The 16,004-nt window shown below is 42.8% G+C and overlaps 1 protein-coding gene across 1 annotated transcript in view; it reads left to right on the forward strand.

Annotated features, from left to right (window-relative positions):
- The window catches only part of REC8 (REC8 meiotic recombination protein), a 142,071-nt gene that overhangs the window by 20,649 nt on the left and 105,418 nt on the right, over nt 1–16,004 (forward strand). Inside the window, exon 3 of the mRNA XM_063456522.1 lies at nt 12,527–12,669. Coding sequence (XP_063312592.1) covers nt 12,527–12,669 — 143 coding nt within the window. The remainder of the gene's footprint in view (nt 1–12,526; nt 12,670–16,004) is intronic.

The raw sequence follows: 16,004 nt of genomic DNA on the forward strand, positions 1-16,004 counted from the left end.
AGAGCACTCTGATTGGCTTAAACCCACCAATCAGAGTGTTCTTAGGCTAATTGCAGGGCGGGGCAAGGCTTTATAAGCCTTGCCCCGCCCTGCGGAGCTCAGTCTGCGCGGAGCCCTCCATGGGTGAAGATGGATTATTTTTTTTGTGCGCTCGGGTTTTTTCTTTTTCGTCGGGTTTTTTTTTTTGCCCTCGGGTTTTTTATTTTATTTTTAGTTCGACGGCTATGATGGTTTTTTATTTGGCCTTTTTTGGGGCTGAAAAATGAAGATTTTAGAAAAAAGAAGACGTCGAATGGTAAGTTTAATTTTACTTTACAGGTTAGCAATTTTATTCCCCCCTCACTATTTTTTAGGGTGAGGGGGGTAGGTAGGGGCATTTTTTATTTGGGTGGGGGGTGGGTGACTAGGGGCTTGGGCACCCCTAGTCACCTTGATGGGGGGGGGGGTGAATTTACTTAGTGCCCCCACCCGCCGCCCAGGGGTGGGGGCGTGGGGAGGACAGTAGGTCCCCCCCCATTATCGTTATGGCCCCCACCCGCCGCCCAGGGGTGGGGGCCGGGGGGGGGGGAGGACAGTAGATCCCCCCCCCTTATTACTATTATGGCCCCCACCCGCCGCCCAGGGGTGGGGGCCGGGGGGTGGAGGACAGTAGGTCCCCCCCCCCCTTATTACTATTATGGCCCCCACCCGCCGCCCAGGGGTGGGGGCCTGAGGGGAGGACAGTAGGTCTCCCCTCATTCCCATTATGGCCCCCACCCGCCGTCCAGGGGTGGGGGCCGGCGGGGGAGGACAGTAGGTCCCCCGTCCCCCCCTTATTACCCTTTTTTTTTTTTTTTTTTTACAGTGAGCTATTATGGGGGTCATATTGACCCCCATAGAGTGAGGAGGGGACCTGGGGGGCTTATGAAGTGGTGGGGAGCACTGCTCCCCACCGCTTCTGTCTTTACATATTGCAAGGAGGGAGCTGCACGCCGGTAGCTCCCTCCTTGTAATAAACCGAACAAACAAACGAACACTGATACACAGTGTTAGTTTGTTCGTCTGATTTTTTCTATTCATTCATTCGTCTGTCTGATGAATGAATGAATAGGTGAAATTCCCGTTCGCATGTCCAGGTGTTTCACTGGGCATGTGCGGGAATCTCACAGTCTGTGTAGTGTGGGTAGATGACGTGTCCCACAGGGACTTCACCTACCCACACAAAGATGGCGGCGCCCTGAATAAAGATCGGGGCAGAAGATAAAGAATAAAAAATAGGTAATGTGGGGGGCTTAGGGGCATTTGGGGGTGACTAGGGGGTCGATTGGATGTAGTTGAGGCGGGAGGGGGGTTAAAAAAAAAACGGAATTCGGCATGACAGTGCCGCTTTAAGGGATGTATCCATATAAACAATAATTGCTGAAATACAATAAAATAAAAATGTTAAAGCAACAGCAGCAGTATAGTAGTATATATACAAAAGAAAATATGTGTGTACATTAAACAGCATATGGGTATATGGTACAGAATGATCCCATCTAGGTGGTATGAATATAGCCCATATAGAATAAGATTGGTGGGTGAAAAAAAGAGACTAAAAGAAGAGTCTCTATAGGAAACTTAAAAAATATATGTATCAAAAATATATATAAAAAAAAAAAATGTTATTATAAAAAATGTACCAACTCAAAATCTAAATTTAGACCGTAGGGGGATAGAGTATTCAATTCAAAAATCCACCTACTTTCAATTTTACAGAGTTCTTTAAAATTATCTTCACCCCTCCAATCTTTTTTCTTTTGAGCAATGGCAGTGAAATTGACACATGAAGGGTCACTGTTGTGGCATTGTGAGAAATGTGCAGAGACACTGTGTTTGGTATACCCCCTCTGTATGTTGCCCAAGTGTTCCAGTATGCGGGTTTTTAAAGTCCTCGTAGTCATTCCCACATACTGGAATCCACAGGGGCACCAGAGGAGGTATATCACATTACTAGAATGACAGGTAAGAATAGAATTAATCTTATACTCCTTTTTAGATATATTGGAGATAAATTTAGTTTGTGTATCTTTCTTAAATTTAGTTCTTTTACAGGCTGTGCACATTTTGCATGGGTAAAAACCATGTTTTTGGTTAAAAGCGTTGGTATTAGCGGTATGTGTTTTTATGTGGTTTCTGACCAGCAACGTTTGTAAATTTTTAGTGCCCCTATATATAATTTTTGTTTTTTCACCAATGATGTTATTAAGACCCTCATCGGTTCTCAGAATGTGCCAGTACTTCTGGATAATAGATTTTATGTGTTTAGCGTCACCGCTATAGTCTAAAATTAGAGGAGGCTCCTCTGTTTGTTTAGTTATTTGTTTATCCTTATATTCTAATAGGGACTCTCTATTTAGCTGTCCGGTTTCCTGAATTTGTTGGTCCAAGATGCTTGGATCATATTTCTTTTCAATGAAGAAATTTTTCAAACGTCCCGCCTGTTCTTCATATTCTTTGATGTCACTACAATTTTTAAAAATACGGTTGAATTGGCTCTTGGGCACATTGCGCAACCACGGATCGTGATGACAACTCGTGGTGTCAATGTACCCATTGACATCCACTGGTTTGAAATAAGTTCTGGTGGAAATATGATTGTGTGAGACATAGATGTCCAAATCTAAGAACTGGACTGATGTTTGGCTAATTTGGCTAGTCAGAACGATGTTGTTATGATTGTCATTAAGGCCCTCCAGGAAGAGATCCAAGGACACTCTGGACCCCTTCCATATAAAGAAGATGTCGTCGATATATCTGCGATAGAGGACCAGACCCGCTCCCATAATGTCTCGAGCTGGGAGGAAGGTCCCCTCCCAGTGAGACATAAAGAGATTAGCATAGCTGGGAGCGAATCTGGTCCCCATCGCAGTACCGACTAACTGTAAGAAAAAGGAACCATCGAACCAAAAGAAATTGTTGGTAAGAATCAAGTAGATACTGTCTATGATGAAATTAATCTGGCTCTCAGCAAACTTATTACTATGCGTCAAAAAATGCTTGACAGCCGTGCAACCCAACTCGTGGGAAATGATAGTATATAAACTGGTCACATCACATGTGACCAGATAGTAGTCCTCTTCCCATTGGATATTCTGTAAGGTCTTTATTAGTTGTGTAGAGTCCCTGAGATGGAGAAACAGTGCTCAGTCTGTTAGGATGCAATTCGGCAGTTTTGCCGGCGTTCTGTCTAAGTGACAGGACGTTCGGCAATACTGACAGGAAGCATTGTGGGAATGTGGGAAGCTAGGGATCATGGGAAAATTGCTCTGACCAGCGGAAATGAAGCACACTTTGCTCCTCCGCTGGTCAGAGCTGGTCAAGCGGATGAATCCTCCATAAGGCAAAGAGTCCCTACTTTGTCTTATGATTTTAAAGAAAACTAAAGAAGACAGGAAGAAAAGAATAACAGATCCCGAGAGAGGGGGAGAAGAGGAAGAGATTGAGGAAAGGTAAGTTCGGCATGACAGTGCCGCTTTAACCCCTTAAGGACCAAACTTCTGAAATAAAAGGGAATCATGACATGTCACACATGTCATGTGTCCTTAAGGGGTTAAGACAGCGCGCTTGGTATCAGTGGGTTAGATTCGAGTAACTGGGATCTAAGTAAACTCCGTACGTTTTGTTTTATAAGGTTTGTATTAAACAGGCTTAAACGTAGATTGAGATTGCGTTTAAAGGCATGCTAGAGCTTCAAGAGTTTAGACAGTGCGCTTGGTTTCAATATGTTAGATACAGGTAGGTAAAAACTAATTCTACATGTGTTTGTCAAGTTACTTCCCCCGGAGGTTCTATGGGGTGCAGAATCAATTGTAAATCAAAGGTGCAAGTATGACCTAGCGTGACAGATTAACGGTACACGCAAGTTACACCTGTCAGTCTATGTGTAGTAGAATGAGGAGGCAGTAACTATGATAGTATAGGTGTACTAGCCATTGCCTATGAGTTCTCGCGTGTTGGGTAGTAAACTATTTCTAGCGGTCATTTAACTGACGGTGCCTGCAGGTAAGATAGTGTGCTCAGGTGTGGATCTCGTTTAGGCATACCCATCGTGGTGAGCCCAGTGTGTTGCGGTTACCTGTAGAATTTTCGTCTGTGCAGATGCCTACAGAGTACATAGCATGTACATTGCATATCAACATTTAGGGGGAGTAAACTATTTACATGTTAGAAAGAAGAATGATGCTTTCGTAGCTATTGGTGTAGTAATTTTTGTGTCTGTTGGGACTAGAAGAAAAACAAACAACAAAAAAAACACACATAACTTGCCAAACCAGTCTGTCCAGAGGGTCTTTGTATACAACTACAATGCCCATGCGAGGCTATAATGTGAGGAGAGTTAACTAGTAATAGATGAGGCATGTTAGGAGGGACAAGTTCGTCTTACAGTCCGGTGTCATCTGATATCGGTGATTAGGCGCCCGTGGCAACTGTTGAAGGGCGATGGAGATCAGTCCGTCCATTGTCAGCTGGAAGTGGAGTTTCGTCTGCAGTCAATGTTTGCTGGGGTAGAGTCTTTGTAAATAGCCGCCGCAGGAGGTGAGGCAGCTCTTCGTTCGGTATGTCCTCCCCAAGTCCCCTTATTTTCACATTGTTTTTGCGCCTTGTGTCCTCCATTGTGGCCAGGCGTTGGTCATATGATTTGTGCTGCCGATGGAGTTGGTCTATCTCCCGTTGTAGGGAGGAGATTTGCGTGGTGTGTTCCCCGGAGGATCCCTCCAAAGTGCCCAGTCTGCCTGACAAGCCCCTTATATCCTCGCGGATCTTAGCTGTGTCCGCCAGTATCGTGTTCTGGAGGGTCGCTAGAAGCGTTGTGAGGACCTCGGTGGTGACCGGTGAGGTGTCAGGTTTTTTGGAGGCCTTTTTGGTGGGTTGCGGTTCGGACATTTCGTCTTCCTCCCCCTCCAGGTAGAAGTCATCCGATACATCCGAGAAGTTCTTGGGGTATTCAGCCATCTTGGGCCTAGCCATGCTGTGCGCCCTGCGCAGGAGGTCGCCGATATTCTGGCTCGGGTGCGGTTTGTCAGGCTTTAATTTTTTCGGTTTTTCGTCCCATCCCTGTTTCCTACAGTTGAGGGACTCCACTGGGGTAGGTATTGGGGTGTTTGTGACCAGGATGGGGTGTATTATTCTTTGATCGCCGGGAGCTCTCATGAAGTGTCTGCTCGGTTCAGTTGCTTGGCTCCGCCCCCGTTCTAAGTGTATTTTGATATCAATATATATATATATATATATATATATTGGTATCAAAATACAGTTAGAATGAAATTACACATATATGTATTTTTTTAGTTATTTATTTCTTATTTTTTTATTTATAATTTTTAACCTATATATATATTTATTTTATTTAATATTATATTATATATAATTATATATATATATTTAATATCATTCTACGTGTATTTTGATTGATATATATATATATATATATTTATTATTAAAATACACTTAGACAGTGTATGTATGTGTAGGTGTATGTATATACTTAGATCATATATATATTATATGTACATATATATAATATATATATATGATCTAAGTATGTATTATTTAATTTTAAACTGTGTGTTAACTTTATTTTAATTTATTTGAGGCAGTAGGGGGACTACCTGTCATTCCAGGCACTCCCCCTGCTGGCACTGGTATGGACTGCTATTCCGTCCATGTGATCGTGAAGTCCTCGCAAGGACCTCGCGATTACATGGCCCAGGAAGGCCGGATCAGACGCAGGGGGACTCCCTGGGATGCCAGGTAAGTCCCACCCATCGCGATCGCCGGCGAGCAGGTAAGTGAAGAGGACGGCAAGGACGTGCTATGCCGCCTGCTGGCGTTTAGAGCCGGGTCCCCAAGGACGGCATAGCACGCCCGCCATCCTTGGGAGGGTAATAGATATACCCCAAACTAAAACTTTCATGCATTTAATTATGCTTTTTTAAATTGGAGGTATATCTAAAACAGCTTGCAAAACCTGCAGTTTCTCTTGTCTGCTGCCTTTGAAAACCCTCCCCTTCTAACCCCTCCCAGACTTTGTGTGGCTGTCCAATCACAGACTTCCCAAATGCAGCTCGATGAAAAGACTTTGCAACACAGATGCTCTGAGCAATTGCTGCCGTTTGAGTTTAACTCCACTGAGCTAACCAAACCAGGAAGTTACAGGAATAATCAGGTTAATTTATAAAAGTGTCACTTTCTGAAGAAATCTGCACTTTTTTGCAAAATGAAAAAAAAAATAAATAAAAAAAAAAAAAGAGGACACACTCTTCACACATAAAACTTTTCAGCAAGTGAAATTGCTTTGGGCTCTGCAGTGTCCCTTTAATATGAAAAAAAATCTAAGGTCTTTAAGAAAAAAGTAATGTTGTCCAGCTTCATAAACTTGGTCTATTACTTCCAAATTTTGGAATTGTAGCCATAATCCCCTGCTTTTTGATTTTCTTTTTTTTTCTTTTTTTTTTATTCTTTATTTATTCCAAGGCAGAACATTACATTGAAAGCATGACACATCAAGACATTGTAATATATTGTTACATTGTGCATGACAGATTCCAATCGTATTTTTAATAACAGTAGGCTAACACTCCTTGCAAACCGTTACTTCACCATTGCATCCTGGAGTGTGACTATCATACAGTACAACGCTGGTTCCCTGTCCTCCCTGGTAGATTTTTAACTTATAACTTAGAAGGAAAATTATAAAAAACATAAAGAGGCTAAAATTACCATACAAACATTTATTTTATCGATAGGACATGCCCTATCCTTTCCCATGCGTTCATGTACGGATCCTATAAATCTTTTTCTTAATCTCTTTCAAATTTCTATCCGTTTGCTCCTGTGATCACATGTCCACATCCTTTCGTGGTACAAGTTGTGTACATATTGCATGGTTTTGTTATAACAGTTGTGAGTAGTTCTCACAGAAAAAAGGAAGAAAGGAAAAGAGAAGTAAGAGGGGTAAGCATGACTGTAGGAAGTGAGAGAATTGGGAAAGGGAAAGGGAGGGGGGGTGCGGGGGGAGTCAGGCCAACCCACATCTAATCGATCCAATCCCGTCCAAGGGAGTCTCACTCGTGTGTACATCAAGCACTTGCTGCGCTGGCTACCCAAGGGCCCCAAATTTTTTCAAACGTTTTCGTCGTACCCCTAACCCGGGCTGTTAGGTCATCCATGAGATAATTATCTTTAATTTTCCGGATCACCGCAGCAATTTTTGGAGCCTCTCTTCGCAGCCATACCTGTGCCAAAGCTCTCCTAGCGGCTAGATTCACCTTATGCAATAGGGTCAGTTCCGCTTTTGTCCAGTTCTCTATAGATCTGGCTAGCAAGAATACCTATGGGTCTAGCTTTACCTCTCTCTCAAATATTTCTCGCAACAACTGCGCAATTTGTTGCCAAAAAACGTGTGCAATTGGGCATTCCCACCACATGTGAACATATGTGCCCTTGAGACCGCACCCCCGCCAGCATAGGTCTGTAATAGTTTGGTTCATATGGCTTAACTTTACCGGTGTAGCATACCATCGAAATAGCGTCTTATATGATTGTTCCTGCAGCGAGACACACATAGAGGACTGCGCGGCTGCCTCCCATATTTCCTGCCACTCCACTCCCTCCAAAGTCTCTCCTAATTCCGCCTCCCATTGGTCTATGTATGTAATCCCTCCCCATTCTAATGTGTTATTGCACAAATGTGAGTAGAGAAGTGAAATCAGTCTGCTCGGGAACTGTTCCTTTGCGCACATTCTTTCAAAGAACGTCTTCTTTGCCTCTGCGGCTTTTTTAACCTGAAGGTCTTGGGCATAAGCTCTAATCTGGAGGTATATTAAAAAGTCAAAGGGTCGCAGAGGCGTTTTATTTTGCAGATCCTCAAACGTCACAAACGACCCCCCCCTCGAACAGCTGGTGTAATCTCTGCAGCCCTGCACGTTCTATGCCTCTAAATTCCCGGGCTGTCATTCCTGGTAGGAAAGCTTTGTTCCTAAACAGAGGGGTCATCGGAGAAGGGGAGGACACCAAGCCATGCTTAGGAGCGGCTGTGTCCCATATCTTCAGTGAATTGAAAATCACAGGACAGGACACGCTGATGTTTGATCTGTGCTCCTTAGGGGTCCACATAAAGAACTGAGGCATATCCATCCCCATAAGGGATGCTTCCAGGTCCACCTATCTCATTTCCTCCGGTGGAGAATGCCACAGTGCCACCTGGGCCAGTTGGGCTGCCTCATAATAAAAATGTAGGTGTGGAAGGCCCAGGCCGCCCCTGACCCTAGCTTGGTAAAGAATGTGTGAGACCCTATGTTTCTTGTTCTGCCATATAAATTTGCCTATGGTTTGTTGAAGCGGTCCCAAGTCAGATCTGGTTACTCTAATCGGGAGCGCCTGAAACAAAAACAATATTCGAAGTAGCACATTCATTTTTACAGAATGAATCCTCCCTATCCAAGAAATTGCCTTTTCTGTCCATTTCTCCATGTCCGTCATCAATGTCCTAATCAGCAGGGTATAATTCTGTTGGAATAATTTAGATGGGTCTGCCGTCAGTCGTATGCCTAGGTATTTAATGTGATCTCTCGTTATTCGTAGTTTATAGGTCATCCCTATGTAGGCGACGTCCAGCTCTGCCATACCTATGGGTAATACGCTGGACTTGTATATATTTACCTTATATCCGGCCAATTCTCCAAATTCCTTCAAGACAACTGTTAGCGCCGCCATGGATTCCCTCGGTTCAGTCAGAATCAGTAGGACGTTATCTGCGAATGCCGACACCACGTATCTTTGCCCTCCGACGTCCACCCCTTTAATGTCTGGGGCTGCGGGTATTGCCTGAAGGAGTGGTTCCAACGATCGAGCGAACCATAAGGGCGACAATGGGCATCCCTGTCTAGTGCCGTTGCTCAGACCGAACGGGTTCATCTTTGTGCTTTTTGATTTTCAACAGAAGTCAATGACATACCTCTAACACATTTGAAATGCTGCAGCTGCCAACAGTATCCATTTAATGAATTATGAATGATACACTCTTTCACTGGAATCTGACAGTTTAAAAAGGGTTCTCATTCTTTAAATAATAGGACATGATGCTGACTGTGCTGTTCTGTTACCTTTTTTCTTAGAGAAATGTTGTCTGTAGCTGCTTTGCTGCCTGTTATTTATTATTATTGGAAATTAGTTAAAATGCACAATGCAATTCATAAAAACTATCTCATAAGTATGTTACATGGTCAAAAGTATGTGGACATCCATTTGAGTGGATTTGATAGTTTCATCTACAGTACAACATATGCTGCCATGTGTATCCAATCAATCACGTGGGAAAACATTCAGTGTGGCAATGACAAAGATTTATATCAGATATCAGATTTATGTTCTGCTTTAGCTGCCCCACCCCAGCCTTTTGCTGTAAAATGGAAATAGCCAATTGTAAGAAGAATCATAAGAGAAGTTCAGGTGGTGTTGAAACATTTAAAAATCACTTGTTCTATACTGTCACTGGAAAAAAAGTCTACGCAACACGTTACACAACAAGTGGTTTATATACTGAAGCTGCATCTATCAAACCTAGGGTCATGTGTAGAATGGCAAGTGTTCACTAATGCTTTTAATTGTGGACGTAACCAAATCAATACAGCAGCAATATTCTATTGTGTAGAGCAGGTTTTTTTTTTTTTTAATTATTATTTCCTGTGGAACCCTTTGACATAGTGTATTAACATAAAAAAATAATAAAATTGCGCAGTTTTTTTGTATGTGCCGGTGTGTGTCTGTGTGTCAAGGTGTGTGTATATCTGTGTTTGTATCTGTGTTTGTATGTGCCTGTGTGTGTATGTATCTGATACACAGATACACACACACTGGCACACAGATAACACACTGACACACAGATAAACACATCTTGACACATAGTGTGTATCTGTGTGTGTGTGTGTGTATGTATGTATCTGTGTGTCAAGGTGCGTGTATCTTTGTTTGTATGTGTCTGTGTATCAAGGTGTGTGTATCTGTGTTTGTATGTGTCAGTGTGTATGAATCTGATCTGACACACAGATACACACACACTGGCGCATTGTGGCATACAGATACACACACTGACACAGATACACACACCTTGACACACAGTGTGTATCTGTGTGTGTATATATCTGTGTGTCAAGGTGTGTGTATGTATGTGTCAAAGTGTGTGTATTTGCGTTTGTATTTGACAGTGTGTGTCAAGGTGTGTATATCTGTGTTTGTATTTGCCGGTGTGTGTATCTCTGTGTCAGTGTGTATCTGTGTGTGTGTTTGTGTATGTATCTGACACACAGATACACACACACTGGCACATAGTGGCACACAGATACACACTGACACACAGATACATTCTCAGATACACACTGACACACAGACACACACATCTTGACTCACAAATACACACACACTCAGATACACACAGTGTCATATACACACACTTGCACCCACAGATACACACACTGGCACATACACACATCGACACATACTCACAGTGTCATATACTCACTAACAGACACACATACAATCTATTATTATTTTTTTAAATTTTACTCCACCCAACTTCCCTACCTTTGGGGGTGCTGACATGGAGTCTCTATGTGCCTGTGGTCCAATGAGGCTGCTGGGCTGAGCGTGACATCCCTGGGATCCAGTGGGGCTGCTGAGCGGCCGCCGTGCAGTCCCTGGGGTCCAGTGGGGCGGCTGGCGTGCATCCGGCGAGGGAGCGGTGATCTCCCGGCTCAGCTCCCTCGCACGCCTCTTAGTGATGCCGGAGCCAGAGTGACGTCATATTCCAGCTCCAGCATCACTGCTGTGCGCGCGAGGGAGCTGAGCAGGGAGATCACTGGCAACTGCTCCCTCGCCATCTGTGGCCATTTTCTGCTGAACACCTATTGGGAAACTCTGGTGTAGAGGAAAGTGTTCCCTGCAGAGTGGATGTTGCCATATGTCCATTATTTTGGAATGGAATATATATATATATATATGTAGATAGTTAATGCAATTTTAAACAAAAATCTGCACACCAGTCAAGCCATAAGACTTGTTTTCCCACAGAAATAAAAAAATCTGCAGTGATGTTACTACCGCAAAGGATTCTGGGTGGGCAAATGCAAATTAGTTTAACAAAGAATCACATTTTTGCCTCATTCCATTTTAAACATGGATTTCTTTGAGTCTGTGTTTGCTGTATACAACAGCTTTGAAACACAACTTAAGAAAAGATGCAAAGCCAGTGAACCATCATTAGCATGAGGTTGGTTACTGGTTTGCTTATTGAGGCTTGGTAGTGCTTGGGAAGCAAAAACAAAAAAGGTTATGGTGGGGAAAAAATTGTGATTGAAAATCCCTTCCACCTGAAGACTGTGGATAGTTAATACAATCTTAAACAAAAATCTGCACACCATTCAAGCCATAAGACTTGCTTTTCCCACAGAAATCACGAATCTGCAGTTATGTTAATACCGCAAAGGATTCTGGGTGGACATATGCAAATTTGTTTAACAAAGAATCACATTTTTGCCTCATTCCATATATACATATTTTTGCCCATGTGTTGTAATAAGTGGGGTAATTTCATTCAGTTCCTTGATGTCACCATGGAACTGAAAGAGGATAAGATTCCTTGTAAAATAGGGACAATCAAAAGCAAGTAGCATTTTTTATACAGTGTATAAACACTGGTTAGTGATCTGAGTGCCCCTTCATTGGTCTTTCTCTTCTCTCTATCTAAATTACTTCTCTTCATGCTCTTCCCTCTTTTGTATGAATCCTTTGGCTTCTTATCATCGTGCTCTCTTTTTCAGCTCTCACTCTCTCTGTTATGCATACCTTAGTGCTCTGTGTGCTGTCCCTATTCTGTAATGCAAAAGTAACTACACCCCACTCAAGGTGTATTTATTAAACGCAAAGCATCCTAAGCAATTCAGTGATCAAATATATTCTCAAAAGTCACAATCCACCACTCCGGTACATATATTCGATTCTGTGCAACAATGGAATGCAAAGACTCCCAAAGTGTATTATGTACAGTATGAAAATGTCTTAAAAAATAAAAAACATGCATTATCAAAATGAACCAGGTTATTAGAACATAAAAGCATACCAGCTTGTAACTGGTAACCATTCCTTTTTAAGTCTCTGTTATTCTATGAGCAGTTGCCAGTCTGGAGTCCCGAGGGAGATTTCAACATCTGGAGCCTTCCCCAAAATGTTTTTCCCCCAAGATCATTCTTTGGCTTAATCTGATGGACCCAGTTTTCTAAATGTATTTATAACCGAACATTCATTCAATGCTTCATTACACTTGCATGGATATTAGATGTATATTAGCATAAAAGTTTATTAAAATGTTATGAATATTCCCTTACTGAGATAGTAAGGGATGACCATGTTTCCAATATGGTTATCTCACTTAGCTATCAGTATTGTCTATTTTAATGGCTTAATTTTATTAAAATTGTGTCTTTCATGTCCTTATTATTTTCGTTTGCAGCGAGAAGATCATAGAATACATTCTCATTCAGGTTCCGGCTCCATACGTAGGTTCTCCTATACCTCGGCTCTCACTTTACCTATCTGCTCAGCTCAGCTTTGGCGTGGTTTGTGTCTATCACCGACAGTGTGACCTGCTCATAGGTAACAGAAAATTTAATGGAGTGGAAGCCTAATGTAGAGTAAATCTATAGGGCAGTGAAGGGGTTAACCCTGATTAAGAATTGGAAACAAGTTTCCTAGGTAACAGAAACACACAAAACTATGACCTTACAGCAGCCATGGGGTAATGTATCCACCATCACTTGGCTTTGGTTATTTACCTATACAGTTTACCTATACAGTTTATACAGTTTATACATAGCCAGTGGCTATTTGCAAGTTATTGAGTATAAAATTCCAAAGCATGCACCATATTCATAGGCTTTCAAAGATTAATGTTGTTAATACAACAAAGTGTAAGAAACTCTCACAAAGAACAGACAAACATAGTTGACCATTTAGGATGTATCGAATCCCTTTTAGTACTCTTGTATACTTAGAGTAGTAATGTTTTCTTTAGCATGTTAGACAGATGCCATTTGCAAGGGTAGTGTAAAACTATTTTCAGGCCTCCTAAATGTGTGAATTATCTATAGGAAAAGCTATTAATTATTTGACATTTATTTTCTTGCTGGTTGAGATGGAATGCTCTTCATATCACTTCCAGCAATCCACTGTGATGAATCTCACGTTAATTTTTCTCCACCTGTTCCTGGATTAATCTATGGACCAGATGAGCATGAATCAGGACACATCATGTACAGTGAGGGATACAAATATTTGATCCCCTGCTGATTTTGAACGATCCCCTATCAATCAGCAAGATTTTCAGGCTCCGGGTGTCTTTTCTACAGGTAACGAGCTGAGATTAGGAGCACTCTCTTAACCCCTTAACCCCTTAAGGACACATGACATGTGCGACATGTCATGATTCCCTTTTATTCCAGAAGGTTGGTCCTTAAGGGGTTAAGGACACATGACATGTCTGACATGTCATGATTACCTTTTATTCCAGAAGTTTGGTCCTTAAGGGGTTAAAGGGATTGCTCCTAATCTCATCTCGTTACCTGTATAAAAGAGACCTGTCCACAGAAGCAATCAATCAATCAATCAATCAATCAGATTCCAAACTCTCCACTTCGGCCAAGACCAAAGAGCTGTCCAAGGATATCAGGGACAAAATTGTAGACCTACACAAGCCTGGAATGGGCTACAAGACCATCTTCAAGCAGCTTGGTGAGAAGGTGACAACAACTGTGATTATTTGCAGATGGAAGAAACACAAAATAACTGTCAGTCTACCTCGGTCTGCTGCTCCATGCAAGATCTCACCTCGTGGAGTTTCAATGATCATGAGAACGGTGAGGAATCAGCCCAGAACTACACAGGAGGATTTTTATAGATCTCAACGCAGCTGGCACTATAGTCACCAAGAAAACAATTGGTAACACAGTACGCCGTGATGGACTAAAATCCTGCAGCGCCCGCAAGGTCCTCCTGCTCAAGAAAGCACATGTACAGGCCTGTCTGAAGTTTGCCAATGAACATCTGAATGATTTAGAGGAGAACTGCGTGAAAGTGTTGTGTCAGATGAGACCAAAATCGAGCTCTTTGGCATTAACTCAACTCGCCATGTTTGGAGAAGGAAGAAAGCTGCCTATGACCCCAAGAACACCATTCCAACTGTCAAACATGGAGGTGAAAACATTATGCTTTGGGGATATTTTTCTGCTAAGGGAAAAGGAAAACTGCACTGCATCAAAGGGACATTGGCCATGTGCTATCAAATCTTGGATAAGAACCTTCTTTCCTCAGCCAGGGCATTGAAAATGGGTCATGGATGGGTATTCCAGCATGACAATGACCCAAAACACACAGCCAAGGCAAGAAGAAGCACATTAAGTGGCCTAGCCAGTCTCCAGACCTTAATCGCATAGAAAATCTGTGGAGGGAGCTGAAGGTTCGAGTTGCCAAATATCAGCCTCGAAACCTTAATGATTTGGAGAGGATCTGCAAAGAGGAGTGGGACAAAATGCCTCCTGAGATGTATGCAAACCTGGTGGCCAACTACAAGAAACGCCTGACCTGCCGGCGGATTTGTTTCTGCTGACCTGGTTCATCTGATCCTACTTTCATCTCAATCCCCTCCCCCCTCTCCCTCCCCTCTCCTCTCTCTCCCCCCTCCTACTACCCCCCTCGCGTTCTGCCTCCTCTCTCCCCCCTCACGTTCTTTCCACCTCTTTCACTCTCTTTCTCCCCCTTTCTGCTTTTTTCCCATCCTCTATGTCTCTCCCCTCATACACCCCTCCCTGTAAAAATCTCAGATAATGGCACACAGTGCTACCCCCTTCTCCCCGGTGGCCTTGAAACTCATGTCTATTAACGCAAAACACCTTAATACCCTGGAGAAACATATACTTTTAAGAAACAAAACGCACAAATAGTCTTTGCCCAGGAAACTAATTTCAGGGAGGGTACCGCCCCGAAACTGACCAATCACTTTTACATCAAGGCTTTTATGGGAATAATCTCGAGAGTAAATCTAAAGGGACCTCACTACGCATTCATAAGTCAATCCCTTTCCAACACAGGGACACTCTTGTAGGTAAGGAGGGTCATTATGTATTTGTGAAAGGGTCTATTCTAGGGCAGACATACACGCTGGCCAACATCTACGCACCAAATTCCAAACAAGGAAAGTTTTTGCAGTGTACAATTAAACATTTAATGACATTTACAGATGGTTTCTTGATCCTTGGGAAAGACTTTAATATTGCCCTGGATCCTCGGGTTGACACCTACACGGGCGTGTCAGCAATGCCGCACAGGTCCCACTGATGATGAAGAACCTTCTACATGCTCACAGTTTTGCAGACTGCTGGTGTGCTCTGCACCGAGATGGTCGGGACTACTCTCATTACTCCATGCCCCACACTAGATCCTCACGACTGGATTACTTTTTTGTCCTGCACTACTATCTATCTCAGGTACATACGGCAGACCATGCCCGGGTATTGCTGACCACTTCTATCCAGACCACGGTCCACTCATTGACGACTTAAAGAAACACTCCTTTATGACCCGCTCCTCCTCCAAGACGAGACCAGCACCCTGACACAATACATGCACCATAAGGGGATTCTTCATAGCTAGGGACACCGTTTTGAAAAAAATTAATGGAAGCAGAAATTCAAGAGCTCACGGATCAAATCCAAGAACTGGAAAAGACAAATAAGGCGCACCAAAATTTGACCACCTTCCAAGAATTGGCCAACCTAAGGCGCAAACTGGCTATGCACCTCCACCACCGCCTGCAACGATCCCTGCTCCATACCAAATAAATAAAGATCTTCTGTGTGTTTTTTCTTGTTTGGTATTACTTTTTTATTATTTTTTTTCTCTCCTGTTACCTCCTGTAGTTTTTTTCCTCTTACAAC

The sequence above is a fragment of the Pelobates fuscus genome, chromosome 5 (assembly GCF_036172605.1).
Source record: "Pelobates fuscus isolate aPelFus1 chromosome 5, aPelFus1.pri, whole genome shotgun sequence".
In the NCBI taxonomy this organism is placed as follows: domain Eukaryota; kingdom Metazoa; phylum Chordata; class Amphibia; order Anura; family Pelobatidae; genus Pelobates; species Pelobates fuscus.